Source organism: Lampetra fluviatilis, unplaced genomic scaffold, assembly GCF_964198595.1.
Source record: "Lampetra fluviatilis unplaced genomic scaffold, kcLamFluv1.1 SCAFFOLD_420, whole genome shotgun sequence".
Classification (NCBI taxonomy): Eukaryota; Metazoa; Chordata; class Hyperoartia; order Petromyzontiformes; family Petromyzontidae; genus Lampetra; species Lampetra fluviatilis.
The window spans coordinates 39,047-65,000 of NW_027620707.1; the positions used below are offsets into that span (position 1 = coordinate 39,047).

The 25,954-nt window shown below is 55.9% G+C and overlaps 2 protein-coding genes across 2 annotated transcripts in view; both read right to left on the reverse strand.

Moving 5' to 3' along the window:
* The window catches only part of LOC144954290 (rapamycin-insensitive companion of mTOR-like), a gene marked incomplete at its 3' end in the record, with an annotated part of 44,868 nt that extends 26,617 nt beyond the window's left edge, over positions 1-18,251 (reverse strand). Inside the window, exons 1-4 of the mRNA XM_078884809.1 lie at positions 18,193-18,251; positions 8,335-8,461; positions 4,856-5,020; positions 946-1,022 (exon numbers count right to left, since the gene is read on the reverse strand). Coding sequence (XP_078740935.1) covers positions 946-1,022; positions 4,856-5,020; positions 8,335-8,421 — 329 coding nt within the window. The remainder of the gene's footprint in view (positions 1-945; positions 1,023-4,855; positions 5,021-8,334; positions 8,462-18,192) is intronic.
* A 212-nt stretch (positions 18,252-18,463) lies between these two features.
* LOC144954288 (rapamycin-insensitive companion of mTOR-like) overlaps positions 18,464-25,954 on the reverse strand; it is a 24,917-nt gene continuing 17,426 nt past the window's right edge. The window contains exons 5-6 of the mRNA XM_078884807.1: positions 19,746-19,881; positions 18,464-18,673 (exon numbers count right to left, since the gene is read on the reverse strand). Coding sequence (XP_078740933.1) covers positions 18,464-18,673; positions 19,746-19,881 — 346 coding nt within the window. The remainder of the gene's footprint in view (positions 18,674-19,745; positions 19,882-25,954) is intronic.

A 25,954-nucleotide genomic window follows, 5' to 3' on the forward strand; every position in this document is an offset into this window, starting at 1 on the left:
TTAGTGTGCTAGTTAGTGTACTAGTTAGTGTACTAGTTAGTGTGCTAGTTAGTGTGCTAGTTAGTGTACTAGTTAGTGTGCTAGTTAGTGTGCTAGTTAGTGTGCTAGTTAGTGTACTAGTTAGTGTGCTAGTTAGTGTGCTAGTTAGTGTACTAGTTAGTGTACTAGTTAGTGTGCTAGTTAGTGTGCTAGTTAGTGTGCTAGTTAGTGTACTAGTTAGTGTACTAGTTAGTGTACTAGTTAGTGTGCTAGTTAGTGTACTAGTTAGTGTACTAGTTAGTGTGCTAGTTAGTGTACTAGTTAGTGTGCTAGTTAGTGTGCTAGTTAGTGTGCTAGTTAGTGTACTAGTTAGTGTGCTAGTTAGTGTGCTAGTTAGTGTACTAGTTAGTGTACTAGTTAGTGTGCTAGTTAGTGTGCTAGTTAGTGTACTAGTTAGTGTGCTAGTTAGTGTGCTAGTTAGTGTGCTAGTTAGTGTACTAGTTAGTGTACTAGTTAGTGTACTAGTTAGTGTACTAGTTAGTGTGCTAGTTAGTGTGCTAGTTAGTGTGCTAGTTAGTGTACTAGTTAGTGTGCTAGTTAGTGTACTAGTTAGTGTACTAGTTAGTGTGCTAGTTAGTGTGCTAGTTAGTGTGCTAGTTAGTGTGCTAGTTAGTGTACTAGTTAGTGTGCTAGTTAGTGTGCTAGTTAGTGTGCTAGTTAGTGTGCTAGTTAGTGTACTAGTTAGTGTGCTAGTTAGTGTGCTAGTTAGTGTGCTAGTTAGTGTGCTAGTTAGTGTACTAGTTAGTGTGCTAGTTAGTGTGCTAGTTAGTGTGCTAGTTAGTGTACTAGTTAGTGTGCTAGTTAGTGTGCTAGTTAGTGTACTAGTTAGTGTACTAGTTAGTGTACTAGTTAGTGTGCTAGTTAGTGTACTAGTGTACTAGTTAGTGTGCTAGTTGGTGTTTGCACCGTATCAGCAGGAGAGCTCCACTCTCTCCGAGGTGCGACAGAGCCGGTTTCATCTGCACCAGCGCATGCAGATTGGCCTGCAAACAACAACAACAACCACAACAACAACATCACAACAACAACAACACAACAACATCACAACAACAACAACACAACAACATCACAACAACACAACAACAACATCACAACAACATCACAACAACATCACAACAACACAACAACAACACAACAACAACATCACAACAACATCACAACAACACAACAACAACATCACAACAACATCACAACAACACAACAACAACACAACAACAACATCACAACAACATCACAACAACACAACAACAACATCACAACAACACAACAACAACAACATCACAACAACAACATCACAACAACATCACAACAACACAACAACAACATCACAACAACATCACAACAACATCACAACAACACAACAACAACATCACAACAACATCACAACAACATCACAACAACAACAACTGAGTGAGTGAGTGAGTGGGTGAGTGAGTGAGTGTCTGAGTGAGTGAGTGAGTGTCTGAGTGAGTGGGTGAGTGAGTGTCTGAGTGAGTGGGTGAGTGAGTGAGTGACTGAGTGAGTGACTGAGTGAGTGGGTGAGTGGGTGAGTGAGTGAGTGACTGACTGAGTGAGTGAGTGTCTGAGTGAGTGGGTGAGTGAGTGTCTGAGTGAGTGGGTGAGTGAGTGAGTGACTGAGTGAGTGACTGAGTGAGTGGGTGAGTGGGTGAGTGAGTGAGTGAGTGACTGAGTGTCTAAGTGAGTGAGTGAGTGGGTGAGCGTGGTGGTGAGCACCTCACCTTGTCGTCACAGGCTTCGTGCAGGATGGTGAGTGCGTGGTGAGCGACGCTGGGTGAGTGAGTGAGTGGGTGGGTGAGTGAGTGAGTGAGTGGGTGAGTGAGTGAGTGGGTGAGTGAGTGAGTGGATGGGTGAGTGGGTGAGTGGGTGAGTGAGTGGATGGGTGAGTGGGTGAGTGGGTGAGTGAGTGGATGGGTGAGTGGATGAGTGGGTGAGTGAGTGGATGGGTGAGTGAGTGAGTGAGTGGATGGGTGAGTGAGTGGGTGAGTGGGTGAGTGAGTGAGTGGATGGGTGAGTGAGTGAGTGGATGGGTGAGTGAGTGGATGGGTGAGTGAGTGGGTGGGTGAGTGGGTGGGTGAGTGAGTGAGTGGATGGGTGAGTGAGTGAGTGGATGGGTGAGTGAGTGGATGGGTGAGTGAGTGGGTGGGTGAGTGGGTGGGTGAGTGAGTGAGTGGATGGGTGAGTGAGTGGATGGGTGAGTGAGTGGGTGGGTGAGTGGGTGAGTGGGTGAGTGGGTGAGTGAGTGGGTGGGTGAGTGAGTGGGTGAGTGGGTGAGTGGGTGAGTGAGTGGATGGGTGAGTGGGTGGGTGAGTGGGTGGGTGAGTGAGTGGGTGAGTGGATGGGTGAGTGAGTGGGTGAGTGAGTGGATGGGTGAGTGAGTGAGTGAGTGGATGGGTGAGTGAGTGAGTGGATGGGTGAGTGGGTGAGTGGGTGAGTGGGTGAGTGAGTGAGTGGGTGAGTGAGTGAGTGAGTGGGTGAGTGAGTGGTGAGCGTGGTGGTGAGCACCTCACCTTGTCGTCACAGGCTTCGTGCAGGAAGGTGAGTGCGTGGTGAGCGACGCTGGGTGAGTGAGTGGGTGAGTGTCTGAGTGAGTGAGTGGGTGAGTGAGTGAGTGGGTGAGTGGGTGAGTGAGTGGGTGACTGAGTGACTGAGTGAGTGACTGACTGAGTGAGTGACTGACTGAGTGACTGAGTGTCTAAGTGAGTGACTGAGTGAGTGAGTGAGTGACTGAGTGAGTGGGTGAGCGTGGTGGTGAGCACCTCACCTTGTCGTCACAGGCTTCGTGCAGGATGGTGAGTGCGTGGTGAGCGACGCTGGGTGAGTGAGTGAGTGAGTGGGTGAGTGAGTGAGTGAGTGGATGGGTGAGTGAGTGGGTGAGTGGGTGAGTGAGTGGGTGAGTGAGTGGGTGAGTGAGTGGGTGAGTGGGTGAGTGAGTGAGTGGGTGAGTGAGTGGGTGAGTGGGTGAGTGAGTGAGTGGGTGAGTGGGTGAGTGAGTGGATGGGTGAGTGAGTGGGTGAGTGGGTGAGTGAGTGGGTGAGTGAGTGGGTGAGTGAGTGGGTGAGTGGGTGAGTGAGTGGGTGAGTGAGTGAGTGGATGGGTGAGTGAGTGGGTGAGTGGGTGAGTGAGTGAGTGAGTGAGTGGATGGGTGAGTGAGTGGGTGAGTGGGTGAGTGAGTGGGTGAGTGAGTGGGTGAGTGAGTGGGTGAGTGGGTGAGTGAGTGAGTGGGTGAGTGAGTGGGTGAGTGGGTGAGTGAGTGAGTGGGTGAGTGAGTGAGTGGGTGAGTGAGTGGGTGAGTGAGTGGGTGAGTGAGTGGGTGAGTGAGTGAGTGAGTGGATGGGTGAGTGAGTGGGTGAGTGGGTGAGTGAGTGGGTGAGTGAGTGGGTGAGTGAGTGGGTGAGTGGGTGAGTGAGTGAGTGGGTGAGTGAGTGGGTGAGTGGGTGAGTGAGTGAGTGGGTGAGTGGGTGAGTGAGTGGGTGGGTGAGTGAGTGGGTGAGTGGGTGAGTGAGTGAGTGAGTGAGTGAGTGGGTGAGTGAGTGGGTGAGTGGGTGAGTGAGTGAGTGGGTGAGTGAGTGGGTGAGTGGGTGAGTGAGTGAGTGGGTGAGTGGGTGAGTGAGTGGGTGGGTGAGTGAGTGGGTGAGTGGGTGAGTGAATGAGTGGGTGAGTGGGTGAGTGAGTGGGTGGGTGAGTGAGTGGGTGAGTGGGTGAGTGAGTGGGTGGGTGAGTGAGTGAGTGAGTGAGTGAGTGAGTGAGTGGGTGAGTGAGTGAGTGAGTGGGTGAGTGAGTGAGTGAGTGGGTGAGTGACTGAGTGAGTGGGTGAGTGACTGAGTGAGTGGGTGAGCGTGGTGGTGAGTGAGTGAGTGAGTGAATGAGTGAGTGATTGAGTGACTGAATGACTGAGTGAGTGACTGAGTGAGTGAGTGAATGAGTGAGTGAGTGACTGAGTGACTGAGTGAGTGACTGAGTAAGTGACTGAGTGAGTGACTGAGTGAGTGACTGAGTGAGTGACTGAGTGAGTGAGTGGTGAGCGTGGTGGTGAGCACCTCACCTTATCGTCATAGGCCTCATGCAGGATGGTGAGTGCGTGGTGAGCGACGCTGGGTGGGTGAGTGAGTGAGTGAGTGACTGAGTGAGTGACTGAGTGAGTGACTGAGTGACTGACTGAGTGACTGAATGACTGAGTGAGTGACTGAGTGAGTGAGTGAATGAGTGAGTGAGTGACTGAGTGACTGAGTGAGTGACTGAGTGAGTGACTGAGTGACTGACTGAGTGACTGAATGACTGAGTGAGTGACTGAGTGAGTGAGTGAATGAGTGAGTGAGTGACTGAGTGACTGAGTGAGTGACTGAGTGAGTGACTGAGTGACTGACTGAGTGACTGAATGACTGAGTGAGTGACTGAGTGAGTGAGTGAATGAGTGAGTGAGTGACTGAATGACTGAGTGAGTGACTGAGTGACTGAGTGAGTGACTGAGTGAGTGACTGAGTGAGTGACTGCGTGAGTGACTGAGTGAGTGAGTGACTGAGTGACTGAATGACTGAGTGAGTGACTGAGTGAGTGAGTGAATGAGTGAGTGAGTGACTGAATGACTGAGTGAGTGACTGAGTGACTGAGTGAGTGACTGAGTAAGTGACTGAGTGAGTGACTGAGTGAGTGACTGAGTGAGTGACTGAGTGAGTGAATGAGTGAGTGAGTGACTGAATGACTGAGTGAGTGAGTGAGTGACTGAGTGAGTGACTGAGTGAGTGACTGAGTGAGTGACTGAGTGAGTGAGTGGTGAGCGTGGTGGTGAGCACCTCACCTTATCGTCACAGGCCTCGTGCAGGATGGTGAGTGCGTGGTGAGCGACGCTGGGCGAGGGGTCGTGGAGTTGGGTGAGCAGCAACTCCACCCCCCAGTTCGTGAAGAAGTCCACCCCAATACGCAGGAGGACACGGAGGTGGAGCGTGGCGTAGACACGGGTTGACTACGCGGGGTGAGATTCAGTCACTCAGTCAGTCAGTCAGTCACTCACTCACCCACTCACTTACTCAGTCAATCACTCAGTCAGTCAGTCACTCACTCACTCAGTCAGTCACTCAGTCAGTCAGTCACTCACTCACTCAGTCAGTCACTCAGTCAGTCAATCAGTCACTCACTCACCCACTCACTTACTCAGTCACTCACTCAGTCAGTCATTCAATCAGTCACTCAGTCAGTCACTCAGTCAGTCACTCACTCAGTCAGTCATTCAATCAGTCACTCAGTCAGTCACTCACTCACTCAGTCAGTCACTCAGTCATTCTGTCACTCAGTCACTCACTCACTCACTCAGTCACTCACTCAGTCACTCACTCAGTCATTCAGTCAGTCACTCACTCAGTCACTCACTCAGTCATTCTGTCACTCAGTCACTCACTTAGACACTCAGTCAGTCACTCACTCACTCAGTCAGTCACTCAGTCATTCAATCAGTCATTCAATCAGTCACTCACTTAGACACTCAGTCAGTCAGTCACTCAGTCATTCAATCAGTCACTCGCTCAGTCCCTCACTCACCCACTGACTCACTCAGTCAGTGAATGGCTCAGTGAGACTCTGATTGACTGGGTGAGTGTCTGAGTGAGTGGGTGAGTGAGTGAGTGGGTGAATGGGTGAGTGAGTGGGTGAATGGGTGAGTGAGTGAGTGAGTGGGTGAGTGAGTGGGTGAGTGACTGAGTGGGTGAATGAGTGGGTGGGTGAATGGGTGAGTGACTGAGTGGGTGAGTGAGTGAGTGGGTGAATGGGTGAGTGAGTGAGTGGGTGAATGGGTGAGTGAGTGAGTGAGTGGGTGAGTGAGTGGGTGAGTGACTGAGTGGGTGAATGAGTGGGTGGGTGAATGGGTGAGTGACTGAGTGGGTGAGTGAGTGAGTGAGTGACTGAGTGACTGACTGAGTGAGTGAGTGAGTGAGTGAGTGACAAGAGTGACTGACTGAGTGAGTGGGTGAGTGAGTGGGTGGGTGAGTGAGTGCATGAGTGAGTGGGTGAGTGGGTGAGTGAGTGGGTGAGTGACTGAGTGAGTGAGTGGGTGAGTGTCTGAGTGAGTGAGTGGGTGAGTGAGTGAGTGGGTGAATGGGTGAGTGAGTGAGTGGGTGAATGGGTGAGTGAGTGAGTGAGTGGGTGAGTGAGTGGGTGAGTGACTGAGTGGGTGAATGAGTGGGTGGGTGAATGGGTGAGTGACTGAGTGGGTGAGTGAGTGAGTGGGTGAATGGGTGAGTGAGTGAGTGGGTGAATGGGTGAGTGAGTGAGTGAGTGGGTGAGTGAGTGGGTGAGTGACTGAGTGGGTGAATGAGTGGGTGGGTGAATGGGTGAGTGACTGAGTGGGTGAGTGAGTGAGTGAGTGACTGAGTGACTGACTGAGTGAGTGAGTGAGTGAGTGACTGAGTGACTGACTGACTGAGTGAGTGGGTGAGTGAGTGAGTGGGTGAGTGAGTGCATGAGTGAGTGGGTGAGTGGGTGAGTGAGTGGGTGAGTGACTGAGTGAGTGAGTGGGTGAGTGTCTGAGTGAGTGAGTGGGTGAGTGAGTGAGTGGGTGAATGGGTGAGTGAGTGAGTGGGTGAATGGGTGAGTGAGTGAGTGAGTGAGTGGGTGAGTGAGTGGGTGAGTGACTGAGTGGGTGAATGAGTGGGTGGGTGAATGGGTGAGTGACTGAGTGGGTGAGTGAGTGAGTGGGTGAATGGGTGAGTGAGTGAGTGGGTGAATGGCTGAGTGAGTGAGTGAGTGGGTGAGTGAGTGGGTGAGTGACTGAGTGGGTGAATGAGTGGGTGGGTGAATGGGTGAGTGACTGAGTGGGTGAGTGAGTGAGTGGGTGAATGGGTGAGTGAGTGAGTGGGTGAATGGGTAAGTGAGTGAGTGAGTGGGTGAGTGAGTGGGTGAGTGACTGAGTGGGTGAATGAGTGGGTGGGTGAATGGGTGAGTGACTGAGTGGGTGAGTGAGTGAGTGGGTGAATGGGTGAGTGAGTGAGTGGGTGAATGGGTGAGTGAGTGAGTGAGTGGGTGAGTGAGTGGGTGAGTGACTGAGTGGGTGAATGAGTGGGTGGGTGAATGGGTGAGTGACTGAGTGGGTGAGTGAGTGAGTGGGTGAATGGGTGAGTGAGTGAGTGGGTGAATGGGTGAGTGAGTGAGTGAGTGGGTGAGTGAGTGGGTGAGTGACTGAGTGGGTGAATGAGTGGGTGGGTGAATGGGTGAGTGACTGAGTGGGTGAGTGAGTGAGTGAGTGAGTGACTGAGTGACTGACTGAGTGAGTGAGTGAGTGACTGAGTGACTGACTGACTGAGTGAGTGGGTGAGTGAGTGGGTGGGTGAGTGAGTACATGAGTGAGTGGGTGACTGGGTGAGTGAGTGGGTGAGTGACTGAGTGAGTGAGTGGGTGAGTGTCTGAGTGAGTGAGTGGGTGAGTGAGTGAGTGGGTGAATGGGTGAGTGAGTGAGTGAGTGGGTGAATGGGTGAGTGAGTGAGTGAGTGGGTGAGTGAGTGGGTGAGTGACTGAGTGGGTGAATGAGTGGGTGGGTGAATGGGTGAGTGACTGAGTGGGTGAGTGAGTGAGTGGGTGAATGGGTGAGTGAGTGAGTGGGTGAATGGGTGAGTGAGTGAGTGGGTGAGTGAGTGGGTGAGTGACTGAGTGGGTGAATGAGTGGGTGGGTGAATGGGTGAGTGACTGAGTGGGTGAGTGAGTGAGTGAGTGAGTGACTGAGTGACTGACTGAGTGAGTGAGTGAGTGACTGAGTGACTGACTGACTGAGTGAGTGGGTGAGTGAGTGGGTGGGTGAGTGAGTGCATGAGTGAGTGGGTGAGTGGGTGAGTGAGTGGGTGAGTGACTGAGTGAGTGAGTGGGTGAGTGACTGAGTGAGTGGGTGAGTGAGTGGGTGAGTGACTGAGTGGGTGAATGAGTGGGTGGGTGAATGGGTGAGTGACTGAGTGGGTGAGTGAGTGAGTGAGTGAGTGAGTGAGTGACTGACTGAGTGAGTGAGTGAGTGACTGACTGACTGAGTGAGTGGGTGAGTGAGTGGGTGAGTGAGTGCATGAGTGAGTGGGTGAGTGGGTGAGTGAGTGGGTGAGTGACTGAGTGAGTGGGTGATTGAGTGGGTGAGTGACTGAGTGAGTGAATGAGTGGGTGGGTGAGTGGGTGAGTGACTGAGTGACTAAGTGACTAAGTCAGTGACTGAGTGACTGACTGAGCGAGTGACTGAGTGACTGATTGAGTGACTGACTGCCTGAGTGAGTGTCTAACTAAGTGAGTGTCTAACTCCACACAGACACTCACCTCTGTCCCTCCGGTGAGAGTCTTAGACAGCAGGACGCGTGCCAGTCCATCCTGGCAGTAGTCGCAAGCAGTGACCACCAGCCTCATGAGCAGTTCCTGTGACTTGTCACCACAGAGACGCAGCAGCCTGGCAAGTCAGTGAGTCACTCAGTCAGACACTCAGTCAGTCAGTTAGTCAGACACTCACTCAGACACTCACCCACCCACCCACTCACCCACCCACTCACTCACCCACCCACCGACCCACTCACCCACTCACCCACTCAGTCACTCACTCACTCACTCACCCACTCACCCACTCAGTCACTCACTCACTCACCCACTCAGTCACTCAGTCACTCAGTCACTGAGTCAGTCACTCACCCACTCACCCACTCACCCACCCACTCACCCACTCATCCACTCACCCACCCATCCACTCACCCACTCACCCACTCAGTCACTCACTCACTCACTCACTCACTCACTCACTCACTCACCCACTCACTCAGTCACTCAGTCACTGAGTCAGTCACTCACCCACTCACCCACCCACCCACTCACCCACTCACCCACTCATCCACTCACCCACCCATCCACTCAGTCACTCACTCACTCACTCACTCACTCACTCACTCACCCACTCACTCACTCACTCAGTCACTCAGTCACTGAGTCAGTCACTCACCCACTCACCCACCCACTCACCCAGTCACCCACTCATCCACTCACCCACCCATCCACTCACCCACTCACCCACTCAGTCACTCACTCACTCATTCACCCACTCACTCACTCAGTCACTCAGTCACTGAGTCAGTCACTCACCCACTCACCCACCCACCCACTCACCCACTCACCCACCCATCCACTCACCCACTCACCCACCCACTCACTCACCCACCCACCGACCCACTCACCCACTCACCCACTCATCCACTCACCCACTCACCCACTCAGTCACTCACTCACTCACTCAGTCACTCAGTCACTGAGTCAGTCACTCACCCACTCACCCACCCACCCACTCACTCACCCACCCACCGACCCACTCACCCACTCACCCACTCATCCACTCACCCACTCACTCACTCAGTCACTCAGTCACTGAGTCAGTCACTCACCCACTCACCCACTCACCCACCCACTCACCCACTCACCCACTCATCCACTCACCCACCCATCCACTCACCCACTCACCCACTCAGTCACTCACTCACTCACTCACTCACCCACTCACTCACTCAGTCACTGAGTCAGTCACTCACCCACTCACCCACTCAGTCACTCACTCACTCACTCACCCACTCACTCACTCACTCAGTCACTCAGTCACTGAGTCAGTCACTCACCCACTCACCCACCCACTCACCCAGTCACCCACTCATCCACTCACCCACTCATCCACTCACCCACCCACCCACCCACCCACTCACCCACTCACCCACCCATCCACTCACCCACTCATCCACTCAGTCACTCACTCACTCACTCACCCACTCACCCACTCAGTCACTCACTCACTCACTCACTCACCCACTCACTCACTCAGTCACTGAGTCAGTCACTCACCCACTCACCCACTCAGTCACTCACTCACTCACTCAGTCACTGAGTCAGTCACTCACCCACTCACCCACTCAGTCACTCACTCACTCACTCAGTCACTCAGTCACTGAGTCAGTCACTCACCCACTCACCCACCCACTCACCCAGTCACCCACCCATCCACTCACCCACTCACCCACTCAGTCACTCACTCACTCACTCACTCACTCACCCACTCACTCACTCAGTCACTCAGTCACTGAGTCAGTCACTCACCCACTCACCCACTCACCCACTCACCCACTCACCCACTCATCCACTCACCCACTCACCCACTCACCCACTCACCCACTCACCCACCCACCCACTCACCCACTCACCCACTCATCCACTCACCCACCCATCCACTCACCCACTCACCCACTCACCCACTCACCCACTCACCCACCCATCCACTCACCCACTCATCCACTCACCCACTCACCCACTCACCCACTCACCCACTCATCCACTCATCCACTCACCCACTCATCCACTCACCCACTCATCCACTCACCCACTCATCCACTCACCCACTCATCCACCCACCCACTCACCCACTCACCCACTCACCCACTCATCCACTCACCCACCCATCCACTCACCCACTCATCCACTCAGTCACTCACTCACTCACTCACTCACTCACCCACTCACTCACTCAGTCACTCAGTCACTGAGTCAGTCACTCACCCACTCACCCACCCACTCACCCAGTCACCCACTCATCCACTCACCCACCCATCCACTCACCCACTCACCCACTCAGTCACTCACTCACTCATTCACCCACTCACTCACTCAGTCACTCAGTCACTGAGTCAGTCACTCACCCACTCACCCACCCACCCACTCACCCACTCACCCACCCATCCACTCACCCACTCACCCACCCACTCACTCACCCACCCACCGACCCACTCACCCACTCACCCACTCATCCACTCACCCACCCATCCACTCACCCACTCACCCACTCAGTCACTCACTCACTCACTCAGTCACTCAGTCACTGAGTCAGTCACTCACCCACTCACCCACCCACCCACTCACTCACCCACCCACCGACCCACTCACCCACTCACCCACTCATCCACTCACCCACCCATCCACTCACCCACTCACTCACTCACTCACCCACTCACTCACTCAGTCACTCAGTCACTGAGTCAGTCACTCACCCACTCACCCACCCACTCACCCACTCACCCACTCATCCACTCACCCACTCACCCACTCATCCACTCACCCACTCACCCACCCACCCACTCACCCACTCACCCACTCACCCACCCACCCATCCACTCACCCACTCACCCACCCACCCATCCACTCACCCACTCATCCACTCAGTCACTCACTCACTCACTCACCCACTCACCCACTCAGTCACTCACTCACTCACTCACTCACTCACTCACCCACTCACTCACTCAGTCACTGAGTCAGTCACTCACCCACTCACCCACTCAGTCACTCACTCACTCACCCACTCACTCACTCACTCAGTCACTCAGTCACTGAGTCAGTCACTCACCCACTCACCCACCCACTCACCCAGTCACCCACTCATCCACTCACCCACCCATCCACTCACCCACTCACCCACTCAGTCACTCACTCACTCACTCACTCATTCACTCACTCACTCACTCAGTCACTCAGTCACTGAATCAGTCACTCAACCACTCACCCACCCACCCACTCACCCACTCACTCACCCACCCACCGACCCACTCACCCACCCACTCACTCACCCACCCACCGACCCACTCACCCACTCACCCACTCATCCACTCACCCACCCATCCACTCACCCACTCACCCACTCAGTCACTCACTCACTCACCCACTCACTCACTCAGTCACTCAGTCACTGAGTCAGTCACTCACCCACTCACCCACTCACCCACCCACCCACTCACCCACTCACCCACTCATCCACTCACCCACCCATCCACTCACCCACTCACCCACTCAGTCACTCACTCACTCACCCACTCACTCACTCAGTCACTCAGTCACTGAGTCAGTCACTCACCCACTCACCCACTCACCCACTCACCCACCCACCCACTCACCCACTCACCCACTCATCCACTCACCCACCCATCCACTCACCCACTCACCCACTCACTCACTCACTCACTCACCCACTCACTCACTCAGTCACTCAGTCACTGAGTCAGTCACTCACCCACTCACCCACCCACTCACCCAGTCACCCACTCATCCACTCACCCACCCATCCACTCACCCACTCAGTCACTCACTCACTCACTCACTCATTCACTCACTCACTCAGTCACTCAGTCACTGAATCACCCACTCACCCACTCACTCACCCACCCACCGACCCACTCACCCACTCACCCACTCATCCACTCACCCACCCATCCACTCACCCACTCACCCACTCAGTCACTCACTCACTCACCCACTCACTCACTCAGTCACTCAGTCACTGAGTCAGTCACTCACCCACTCACCCACTCACCCACCCACCCACTCACCCACTCACCCACTCATCCACTCACCCACCCATCCACTCACCCACTCACCCACTCAGTCACTCACTCACTCACCCACTCACTCACTCAGTCACTCAGTCACTGAGTCAGTCACCCACCCACCCACTTACCCACTCACCCACTCACCCACTCATCCACTCACCCACCCATCCACTCACCCACTCACCCACTCACTCACTCACTCACTCACCCACTCACTCACTCAGTCACTCAGTCACTGAGTCAGTCACTCACCCACTCACCCACCCACCCACTCACCCACTCACCCACTCATCCACTCACCCACCCATCCACTCACCCACTCACCCACTCACTCACTCACTCACCCACTCATCCACTCACCCACCCATCCACCCATCCACTCACCCACTCAGTCACTCACTCACTCATTCACCCACTCACTCACTCAGTCACTCAGTCACTGAGTCAGTCACTCACCCACTCACCCACCCACCCACTCACCCACTCACTCACCCACCCACCGACCCACTCACCCACTCATCCACTCACCCACCCATCCACTCACCCACTCACCCACTCAGTCACTCACTCACTCACTCACTCACTCACCCACTCACTCACTCAGTCACTCAGTCACTGAGTCAGTCACTCACCCACTCACCCACTCACCCACCCACCCACTCACCCACTCACCCACTCACCCACTCACCCACTCAGTCACTCACTCACTCACCCACTCACTCACTCAGTCACTCAGTCACTGAGTCAGTCACTCACCCACTCACCCACCCACCCACTCACCCACTCACCCACTCATCCACTCACCCATCCATCCACTCACCCACTCACCCACTCAGTCACTCACTCACGCACTCCCTCACCCACTCACTCACTCAGTCACTCAGTCACTGAGTCAGTCACTCACCCACTCACCCACCCACCCACTCACCCACTCACCCACTCATCCACTCACCCACCCATCCACTCACCCACTCACCCACTCACTCACTCACCCACTCATCCACTCACCCACTCAGTCACTCACTCACTCACTCACCCACTCACCCACTCAGTCACTCACTCACTCACCCACTCAGTCACTCAGTCACTCAGTCACTGAGTCAGTCACTCACCCACTCACCCACTCACCCACTCATCCACTCACCCACCCATCCACTCACCCACTCACCCACTCAGTCACTCACTCACTCACTCACCCACTCACTCACTCAGTCACTCAGTCACTGAGTCAGTCACTCACCCACTCACCCACCCACCCACTCACCCACTCACTCACCCACCCACCGACCCACTCACCCACCCACTCACTCACCCACCCACCGACCCACTCACCCACTCACCCACTCATCCACTCACCCACCCATCCACTCACCCACTCACCCACTCAGTCACTCACTCACTCACCCACTCACTCACTCAGTCACTCAGTCACTGAGTCAGTCACTCACCCACTCACCCACTCACCCACCCACCCACTCACCCACTCACCCACTCATCCACTCACCCACCCACCCACTCACCCACTCACCCACTCATCCACTCACCCACTCACCCACCCACCCACTTACCCACTCACCCACTCACCCACTCATCCACTCACCCACCCATCCACTCACCCACTCACCCACTCACTCACTCACTCACTCACCCACTCACCCACCCACCCACTCACCCACTCACCCACCCACCCACTCACCCACTCACCCACTCATCCACTCACCCACCCATCCACTCACCCACTCACCCACTCAGTCACTCACTCACCCACTCACTCACTCAGTCACTCAGTCACTGAGTCAGTCACTCACCCACTCACACACCCACCCACTCACCCACTCACCCACTCATCCACTCACCCACCCATCCACTCACCCACTCACCCACTCACTCACTCACTCACTCACCCACTCATCCACTCACCCACCCATCCACCCATCCACTCACCCACTCAGTCACTCACTCACTCATTCACCCACTCACTCACTCAGTCACTCAGTCACTGAGTCAGTCACTCACCCACTCACCCACCCACCCACTCACCCACTCACTCACCCACCCACCGACCCACTCACCCACCCACTCACTCACCCACCCACCGACCCACTCACCCACTCATCCACTCACCCACCCATCCACTCACCCACTCACCCACTCAGTCACTCACTCACTCACTCACTCACTCACCCACTCACTCACTCAGTCACTCAGTCACTGAGTCAGTCACTCACCCACTCACCCACTCACCCACCCACCCACTCACCCACTCACCCACTCACCCACTCAGTCACTCACTCACTCACTCACTCACTCACTCAGTCACTCAGTCACTGAGTCAGTCACTCACCCACTCACCCACCCACCCACTCACCCACTCACCCACTCATCCACTCACCCATCCATCCACTCACCCACTCACCCACTCAGTCACTCACTCACGCACTCCCTCACCCACTCACTCACTCAGTCACTCAGTCACTGAGTCAGTCACTCACCCACTCACCCACCCACCCACTCACCCACTCACCCACTCACCCACTCACCCACCCACCCACTCACCCACCCACCCACTCACCCACTCACCCACTCACCCACTCACCCACTCATCCACTCACCCACCCATCCACTCACCCACTCACCCACTCACTCACTCACCCACTCATCCACTCACCCACCCATCCACCCATCCACTCACCCACTCACCCACTCAGTCACTCACTCACTCATTCACCCACTCACTCACTCAGTCACTCAGTCACTGAGTCAGTCACTCACCCACTCACCCACCCACCCACTCACCCACTCACTCACCCACCCACCGACCCACTCACCCACCCACTCACTCACCCACCCACCGACCCACTCACCCACCCACTCACCCACTCATCCACTCACCCACCCATCCACTCACCCACTCACCCACTCAGTCACTCACTCACTCACTCACCCACTCACTCACTCAGTCACTCAGTCACTGAGTCAGTCACTCACCCACCCACCCACTCACCCACTCACCCACCCCACTCACTCACTCACTCACCCACCCACCCACCCACTCACCCACTCACTCAGACACTCAGTCACTCAGTCACTCACTCAGTCAGTCACTCAGTCAGTCACTCAGACACTCACTCAGTCACTCAGTCACTCACTCACTCACTCGCTCAGTCACTCAGTCACTCAGTCGCTCACTCAGTCACTCAGTCACTCACTCAGTCACTCAGTCAGTCACTCACTCACTCACTCAGTCACTCAGTCACTCACTCAGTCACTCAGTCACTCAGTCGCTCACTCACTCAGTCACTCAGTCACTCACTCAGTCACTCAGTCACTCAGTCAGTCACTCACTCACTCACTCAGTCACTCAGTCACTCACTCAGTCACTCAGTCACTCAGTCGCTCACTCACTCAGTCACTCAGTCACTCACTCAGTCACTCAGTCACTCAGTCAGTCACTCACTCACTCACTCAGTCACTCAGTCACTCACTCAGTCACTCAGTCACTCAGTCGCTCACTCACTCAGTCACTCAGTCACTCACTCAGTCACTCAGTCACTCAGTCGCTCACTCACTCAGTCACTCAGTCACTCACTCAGTCACTCAGTCACTCAGTCAGTCACTCACTCACTCACTCAGTCACTCAGTCACTCACTCAGTCACTCAGTCACTCAGTCGCTCACTCACTCAGTCACTCAGTCACTCACTCAGTCACTCAGTCACTCAGTCAGTCACTCACTCACTCACTCAGTCACTCAGTCACTCACTCAGTCACTCAGTCACTCAGTCGCTCACTCACTCAGTCACTCAGTCACTCACTCAGTCACTCAGTCACTCAGTCAGTCACTCACTCACTCACTCAGTCACTCAGTCACTCACTCAGTCACTCAGTCACTCAGTCGCTCACTCACTCAGTCACTCAGTCACTCACTCAGTCACTCAGTCACTCAGTCGCTCACTCACTCAGTCACTCAGTCACTCACTCAGTCACTCAGTCACTCAGTCAGTCACTCACTCACTCACTCAGTCACTCAGTCACTCACTCAGTCACTCAGTCACTCAGTCGCTCACTCACTCAGTCACTCAGTCACTCACTCAGTCACTCAGTCACTCAGTCAGTCACTCACTCACTCACTCAGTCACTCAGTCACTCACTCAGTCACTCAGTCACTCAGTCGCTCACTCACTCAGTCACTCAGTCACTCACTCAGTCACTCATCCACTCACTCAGTTGCTCACTCACTCAGTCACTCAGTCGCTCAGTCACTCAGTCACTCAGTCAGTCACTCACTCAGTCACTCACTCAGTCACTCATCCACTCACTCAGTCGCTCACTCACTCACTCACTCAGTCACTCAGTCAGTCACTCACTCACTCACCCACTCACCCACTCATCCACCCACTCACCCACTCACTCAGACACTCATCCACCCACCCACCCACCCACCCACTCACTCAGACACTCAGTCAGTCACTCACTCAGTCAGTCAGTCAGTCACCCACCCACTCACTCAGACATTCAGTCACTCACTCAGTCACTCACTCACTCACTCACTCAGTCACTCACTCATCCACTCACTCAGTCACTCACTCAGTCGCTCACTCAGTCACTCACTCAGTCACTCACTCAGTCGCTCACTCAGTCACTCACTCAGTCACTCACTCAGTCACTCACTCAGTCAGTCACTCAGTCACTCACTCAGTCGCTCACTCAGTCACTCACTCAGTCACTCACTCATCCACTCAGTCACTCACTCAGTCACTCACTCAGTCACTCACTCAGTCGCTCACTCAGTCGCTCACTCAGTCTCTCACTCACTCACTCAGTCACTCACTCAGTCACTCACTCAGTCACTCACTCAGTCACTCACTCAGTCACTCACTCACTCACTCAGTCACTCACTCATCCACTCACTCAGTCACTCACTCAGTCACTCACTCAGTCGCTCACTCAGTCACTCACTCAGTCACTCACTCAGTCACTCACTCAGTCAGTCACTCAGTCACTCACTCAGTCGCTCACTCAGTCACTCACTCAGTCACTCACTCAGTCACTCACTCAGTCACTCACTCAGTCGCTCACTCAGTCGCTCACTCAGTCTCTCACTCACTCACTCAGTCACTCACTCAGTCACTCACTCAGTCACTCACTCAGTCGCTCACTCAGTCGCTCACTCAGTCTCTCACTCACTCACTCAGTCACTCACTCAGTCAGTCACTCAGTCACTCACTCAGTCGCTCACTCAGTCACTCACTCAGTCACTCACTCAGTCACTCACTCAGTCACTCACTCAGTCACTCACTCAGTCGCTCACTCAGTCGCTCACTCAGTCTCTCACTCACTCACTCAGTCACTCACTCAGTCACTCACTCAGTCACTCACTCAGTCGCTCACTCAGTCGCTCACTCAGTCTCTCACTCACTCACTCAGTCACTCACTCAGTCACTCACTCAGTCACTCACTCAGTCGCTCACTCAGTCGCTCACTCAGTCTCTCACTCACTCACTCAGTCACTCACTCATCCACTCACTCAGTCACTCACTCAGTCGCTCACTCAGTCACTCACTCAGTCGCTCACTCAGTCACTCACTCACTCAGTCCCTCACTCACTTGCTCAGTCAGGAGTGGTTGTGCCGTGTGTCACTGTGAGTAGTGGTAGTGCTAGTGGTAGTGCCGTGTGTCACTGTGAGTAGTTGTGGTTGTAGTGGTAGTGCCGTGTGTCACTGTGAGTGGTTGTGGTTGTAGTTGTAGTGGTAGTGCTAGTGCCGTGTGTCGTCTCCTCACGTCTGAAAGACCCCGGCCTTCTCTAGGGCCTTCAGTCCGCGGCTGTGCGGGGTGAGTGAGCCCAGTCACTCACTCAGTCACTCAGTCAGTCACTCACTCAGTCAGTCACTCACTCAGTCAGTCAGTCACTCAGTCAGTCACTCACTCAGTCACTCACTCACTCACTCAGTCCCTCACTCAGTCGCTCAGTCAGGAGTGGTTGTGCCGTGTGTCACTGTGAGTGGTTGTGGTTGTAGTTGTAGTGGTAGTGGTAGTGCCGTGTGTCGTCTCCTCACGTCTGAAAGACCCCGGCCTTCTCTAGGGCCTTCAGTCCGCGGCTGTGCGGGGTGAGTGAGCCCAGGATGAGTGGATAGGTGGAGCTGAGGGTGGAGCTGAGTGGACTGGCACTGAGACATCGTTCGGAGCCTCCGCTAAGAGATGGACACATAGACAGCCAGCTGACGATGTCCTTCAGGAGTTCGTCCAAGTAGGTGACTCCGTCCTGTAGATAGACACGGAGACAGGGGGACACACAAGACACTCAGTCAGTCAGTCACTCAGACACTCACTCACTCGCTCAGACACTCAGTCAGTCACTCAGACATACAGACACTCAGTCAGTCACTCAGACACACAGACACTCAGTCAGTCACTCAGACACTCACTCACCCACTCAGACACTCACTCACTCAGCCACTCACTCACTCAACCACTCACTAACTTAGACACTCACTCACTCAGCCACTCACTCACTCAACCACTCACTCACTCAGCTACTCACTCAGCTACTCACTCAGCCACTCACTCACCCACTCACTCACCACTCACTCACTCACTCAGCCACTCACTCACTCAGCTACTCACTCACCCACTCACTCACCACTCACTCACTCACTCAGCCACTCACTCACTCAGCCACTCACTCACCCACTCACTCACCACTCACTCACTCACTCAGCCACTCACTCAGCCACTCACTCACCCACTCACTCACCACTCACTCACTCACTCAACCACTCACTCACTCAGCTACTCACTCAGCTACTCACTCAGCCACTCACTCACCCACTCACTCACCACTCACTCACTCACTCAGCCACTCACTCACTCAGACACTCAGTCACTTAGACACTCGCTCAGTCAGTCAGTCACTCAGACACTCAGTCACTTAGACACTCACTCAGACACTCAGACACTCACTCAGACACTCAGTCACTCACTCACTTAGACACTCACTCACTGACTCAGAAACTCACTCGGACACTCACTCAGACACTCATTCACTTAGACACTCACTCAAACACTCACTCACTTAGACACTCAGACAGTCACTCACTCACTCACCCACTCAGACACTCACTCAGCCACTACTCACTCAGACACTCACTCAGTCTCTCTCCCCGTGTCTCTCTCCCCGTGTCTCTCTCCCCGTGTCTCTCTCCGTGTCTCTCTCCCCGTCTCTCCCCGTGTCTCTCTCCCCGTCTCTCCCCGTGTCTCTCTCCCCGTGTCTCTCTCCCCGTGTCTCTCCCTCCCCGTGTCTCTCTCCCCGTGTCTCTCCGTGTCTCTCTCCTCACATCGTCCGAGTGTAGCAGGAACGTGGTGAGGTCCAAGGCGGACAAGGAGATGGAGCGTCCACTCTCCAGCGCCGCGTCAACGCACGAGAACAGTCGCGCAGACGGAGTCACGAAGTGTAGCAGGCGACGCACAAACCTGGAGAGAGACACGGGGAGAGAGACACGGGGAGAGAGACACGGGGAGAGAGACACGGGGAGAGAGACACGGGGAAAGAGAGACACGGTGAGAGAGACACGGGGAGAGAGACACGGGGAGAGAGACACAGTGAGAGAGACACGGGGAAAGAGAGACACGGGGAGAGAGACACGGGGAAAGAGAGACACGGGGAGAGAGACACGGGGAGAGAGACACGGGGAAAGAGAGACACGGGGAGAGAGACACGGGGAGAGAGAGACACGGGGAGAGACACGGGGAGAGAGACACGGGGAGAGAGAGACACGGGGAAAGAGAGACACGGGGAGAGAGACACGGGGAAAGAGAGACACGGGGAGAGAGACACGGGGAAAGAGAGACACGGGGAGAGAGACACGGGGAGAGAGACACGGGGAAAGAGAGACACGGTGAGAGAGACACGGGGAGAGAGACACGGGGAGAGACACGGTGAGAGAGAGACACGGGGAGAGAGACACAGTGAGAGAGAGACACGGGGAGAGAGAGACACGGGGAGAGAGACACGGGGAGAGAGAGACACGGGGAGAGAGACACGGGGAGAGAGACACGGGGAGAGAGACACGGTGAGAGAGAGACACGGGGAGAGAGACACAGTGAGAGAGAGACACGGGGAGAGAGAGACACGGGGAGAGAGACACGGGGAGAGAGACACGGGGAGAGAGACACGGGGAGAGAGAGACACGGGGAGAGAGAGACACGGGGAGAGAGACACGGGGAGAGAGAGACACGGGGAGAGAGAGACACGGGGAGAGAGACACGGGGAGAGAGACACGGTGAGAGAGACACGGGGAGAGAGAGACACGGGGAGAGAGACACGGTGAGAGAGAGACACGGGGAGAGAGACACGGGGAGAGAGAGACACGGGGAGAGAGAGACACGGGGAGAGAGACACGGGGAAAGAGAGACACGGGGAGAGAGAGACACGGGGAGAGACACGGGGAGAGAGAGACACGGGGAGAGAGACACGGTGAGAGAGACACGGGGAGAGAGAGACACGGGGAGAGAGACACGGGGAAAGAGAGACACGGGGAAAGAGAGACACGGGGAGAGAGACACGGGGAGAGAGACACGGGGAAAGAGAGACACGGGGAGAGAGAGACACGGGGAGAGAGACACAGTGAGAGAGAAACACGGGGAGAGAGAGACACGGGGAGAGACACGGGGAGAGAGAGACACGGGGTGAGAGACACGGTGAGAGAGACACGGGGAGAGAGAGACACGGGGAGAGAGACACGGGGAAAGAGAGACACGGGGAAAGAGAGACACGGGGAGAGAGACACGGGGAGAGAGAGACACGGGGAGAGAGACACGGGGAGAGAGACACGGGGAGAGAGACACGGGGAAAGAGAGACACGGGGAGAGAGACACGGGGAGAGAGAGACACGGGGAGAGAGAGACACGGGGAGAGAGACACGGTGAGAGAGACACGGGGAGAGAGACACGGGGAAAGAGAGACACGGGGAGAGAGACACGGGGAAAGAGAGACACGGGGAGAGAGAGACACGGGGAGAGAGACATGGTGAGAGAGACACGGGGAAAGAGAGACACGGGGAGAGAGACACGGGGAAAGAGAGACACGGGGAGAGAGACACGGGGAAAGAGAGACACGGGGAGAGAGAGACACGGGGAAAGAGAGACACGGGGAGAGAGACACGGGGAAAGAGAGACACGGGGAGAGAGAGACACAGTGAGAGAGAGACACGGGGAGAGAGACACGGGGAAAGAGAGACACGGGGAGAGAGAAACACAGTGAGAGAGAGACACGGGGAGAGAGAGACACGGGGAGAGACACGGGGAGAGAGACACGGGGAGAGAGACACGGGGAGAGAGACACGGGGAAAGAGAGACACGGGGAGAGAGACACGGGGAGAGAGACACGGTGAGAGAGAGACACGGGGAGAGAGACACAGTGAGAGAGAGACACGGGGAGAGAGAGACACGGGGAGAGAGACACGAGGAGAGAGAGACACGGGGAGAGAGACACGGGGAGAGAGACACGGGGAGAGAGACACGGTGAGAGAGAGACACGGGGAGAGAGACACAGTGAGAGAGAGACACGGGGAGAGAGAGACACGGGGAGAGAGACACGGGGAGAGAGACACGGGGAGAGAGACACGGGGAGAGAGAGACACGGGGAGAGAGAGACACGGGGAGAGAGACACGGGGAGAGAGAGACACGGGGAGAGAGACACGGGGCGAGAGACACGGTGAGAGAGACATGGGGAGAGAGAGACACGGGGAGAGAGACACGGTGAGAGAGAGACACGGGGAGAGAGAGACACGGGGAGAGAGACACGGTGAGAGAGACACGGGGAGAGAGAGACACGGGGAGAGAGACACGGGGAGAGAGAGACACGGGGAGAGAGACACGGGGAAAGAGAGACACGGGGAGAGAGAGACACGGGGAGAGAGAGACACGGGGAGAGACACGGGGAGAGAGAGACACGGGGAGAGAGACACGGTGAGAGAGACACGGGGAGAGAGAGACACGGGGAGAGAGACACGGGGAAAGAGAGACACGGGGAAAGAGAGACACGGGGAGAGAGACACGGGGAGAGAGAGACACGGGGAGAGAGACACGGGGAGAGAGACACGGGGAAAGAGAGACACGGGGAGAGAGACACGGGGAGAGAGACACGGGGAGAGAGACACGGGGAAAGAGAGACACGGGGAGAGAGACACGGGGAGAGAGAGACACGGGGAGAGAGAGACACGGGGAGAGAGACACGGTGAGAGAGACACGGGGAGAGAGACACGGGGAAAGAGAGACACGGGGAGACACGGGGAGAGAGACACGGTGAGAGAGACACGGGGAAAGAGAGACACGGGGAGAGAGACACGGGGAGAGAGAGACACGGGGAGAGAGAGACACGGGGAGAGAGACACGGTGAGAGAGACACGGGGAGAGAGACACGGGGAAAGAGAGACACGGTGAGAGAGACACGGGGAGAGAGAGACACGGGGAGAGAGACACGGGGAGAGAGAGACACGGGGAGAGAGACACGGGGAAAGAGAGACACGGGGAGAGAGAGACACGGGGAGAGAGAGACACGGGGAGAGACACGGGGAGAGAGAGACACGGGGAGAGAGACACGGTGAGAGAGACACGGGGAGAGAGAGACACGGGGAGAGAGACACGGGGAAAGAGAGACACGGGGAAAGAGAGACACGGGGAGAGAGACACGGGGAGAGAGAGACACGGGGAGAGAGACACGGGGAGAGAGACACGGGGAAAGAGAGACACGGGGAGAGAGACACGGGGAGAGAGACACGGGGAGAGAGACACGGGGAAAGAGAGACACGGGGAGAGAGACACGGGGAGAGAGAGACACGGGGAGAGAGAGACACGGGGAGAGAGACACGGTGAGAGAGACACGGGGAGAGAGACACGGTGAGAGAGAGACACGGGGAGAGAGACACGGGGAGAGAGAGACACGGGGAGAGAGAGACACGGGGAGAGAGACACGGGGAAAGAGAGACACGGGGAGAGAGAGACACGGGGAGAGACACGGGGAGAGAGAGACACGGGGAGAGAGACACGGTGAGAGAGACACGGGGAGAGAGAGACACGGGGAGAGAGACACGGGGAAAGAGAGACACGGGGAAAGAGAGACACGGGGAGAGAGACACGGGGAGAGAGACACGGGGAAAGAGAGACACGGGGAGAGAGAGACACGGGGAGAGAGACACAGTGAGAGAGAGACACGGGGAGAGAGAGACACGGGGAGAGACACGGGGAGAGAGAGACACGGGGAGAGAGACACGGTGAGAGAGACACGGGGAGAGAGAGACACGGGGAGAGAGACACGGGGAAAGAGAGACACGGGGAAAGAGAGACACGGGGAGAGAGACACGGGGAGAGAGAGACACGGGGAGAGAGACACGGGGAGAGAGACACGGGGAGAGAGACACGGGGAAAGAGAGACACGGGGAGAGAGACACGGGGAGAGAGAGACACGGGGAGAGAGAGACACGGGGAGAGAGACACGGTGAGAGAGACACGGGGAGAGAGACACGGGGAAAGAGAGACACGGGGAGAGAGACACGGGGAAAGAGAGACACGGGGAGAGAGAGACACGGGGAGAGAGACACGGTGAGAGAGACACGGGGAAAGAGAGACACGGGGAGAGAGACACGGGGAAAGAGAGACACGGGGAGAGAGACACGGGGAAAGAGAGACACGGGGAGAGAGAGACACGGGGAAAGAGAGACACGGGGAGAGAGACACGGGGAAAGAGAGACACGGGGAGAGAGAGACACAGTGAGAGAGAGACACGGGGAGAGAGACACGGGGAAAGAGAGACACGGGGAGAGAGAGACACAGTGAGAGAGAGACACGGGGAGAGAGAGACACGGGGAGAGACACGGGGAGAGAGACACGGGGAGAGAGACACGGGGAAAGAGAGACACGGGGAGAGAGACACGGGGAGAGAGACACGGTGAGAGAGAGACACGGGGAGAGAGACACAGTGAGAGAGAGACACGGGGAGAGAGAGACACGGGGAGAGAGACACGAGGAGAGAGAGACACGGGGAGAGAGACACGGGGAGAGAGACACGGGGAGAGAGACACGGTGAGAGAGAGACACGGGGAGAGAGACACAGTGAGAGAGAGACACGGGGAGAGAGAGACACGGGGAGAGAGACACGGGGAGAGAGACACGGGGAGAGAGACACGGGGAGAGAGAGACACGGGGAGAGAGAGACACGGGGAGAGAGACACGGGGAGAGAGAGACACGGGGAGAGAGACACGGGGAGAGAGACACGGTGAGAGAGACATGGGGAGAGAGAGACACGGGGAGAGAGACACGGTGAGAGAGAGACACGGGGAGAGAGAGACACGGGGAGAGAGACACGGGGAGAGAGAGACACGGGGAGAGAGACACGGGGAAAGAGAGACACGGGGAGAGAGAGACACGGGGAGAGAGAGACACGGGGAGAGAGACACGGGGAAAGAGAGACACGGGGAGAGAGAGACACGGGGAGAGAGACACGGGGAAAGAGAGACACGGGGAAAGAGAGACACGGGGAGAGAGACACGGGGAGAGAGAGACACGGGGAGAGAGACACGGGGAGAGAGACACGGGGAAAGAGAGACACGGGGAGAGAGACACGGGGAGAGAGACACGGGGAGAGAGACACGGGGAAAGAGAGACACGGGGAGAGAGACACGGGGAGAGAGAGACACGGGGAGAGAGAGACACGGGGAGAGAGACACGGTGAGAGAGACACGGGGAGAGAGACACGGGGAAAGAGAGACACGGGGAGAGAGACACGGGGAGAGAGACACGGTGAGAGAGACACGGGGAAAGAGAGACACGGGGAGAGAGACACGGGGAAAGAGAGACACGGGGAGAGAGACACGGGGAAAGAGAGACACGGGGAGAGAGAGACACGGGGAAAGAGAGACACGGGGAGAGAGACACGGGGAAAGAGAGACACGGGGAGAGAGAGACACGGGGAAAGAGAGACACGGGGAGAGAGACACGGGGAAAGAGAGACACGGGGAGAGAGAGACACAGTGAGAGAGAGACACGGGGAGAGAGAGACACGGGGAGAGACACGGGGAGAGAGAGACACGGGGAGAGAGAGACACGGGGAGAGACACGGGGAGAGACACGGGGAGAGAGACACGGGGAAAGAGAGACACGGGGAGAGAGACACGGGGAAAGAGAGACACGGGGAGAGAGAGACACGGGGAGAGACACGGGGAGAGAGAGACATGGGGAGAGAGAGACACGGGGAGAGACACGGGGAGAGAGAGACACGGGGAGAGAGACACGGTGAGAGAGAGACACGGGGAGAGAGACACGGGGAAAGAGAGACACGGGGAAAGAGACACGGGGAAAGAGAGACATGGGGAGACACGGGGAGAGAGACACGGGGAGAGAGAGACACGGGGAGACACGGGGAGAGAGACACGGGGAGAGAGACACGGGGAAAGAGAGACACGGGGAGAGAGACACGGGGAAAGAGAGACACGGGGAGAGAGACACGGGGAAAGAGAGACACGGTGAGAGAGACACGGGGAGAGAGA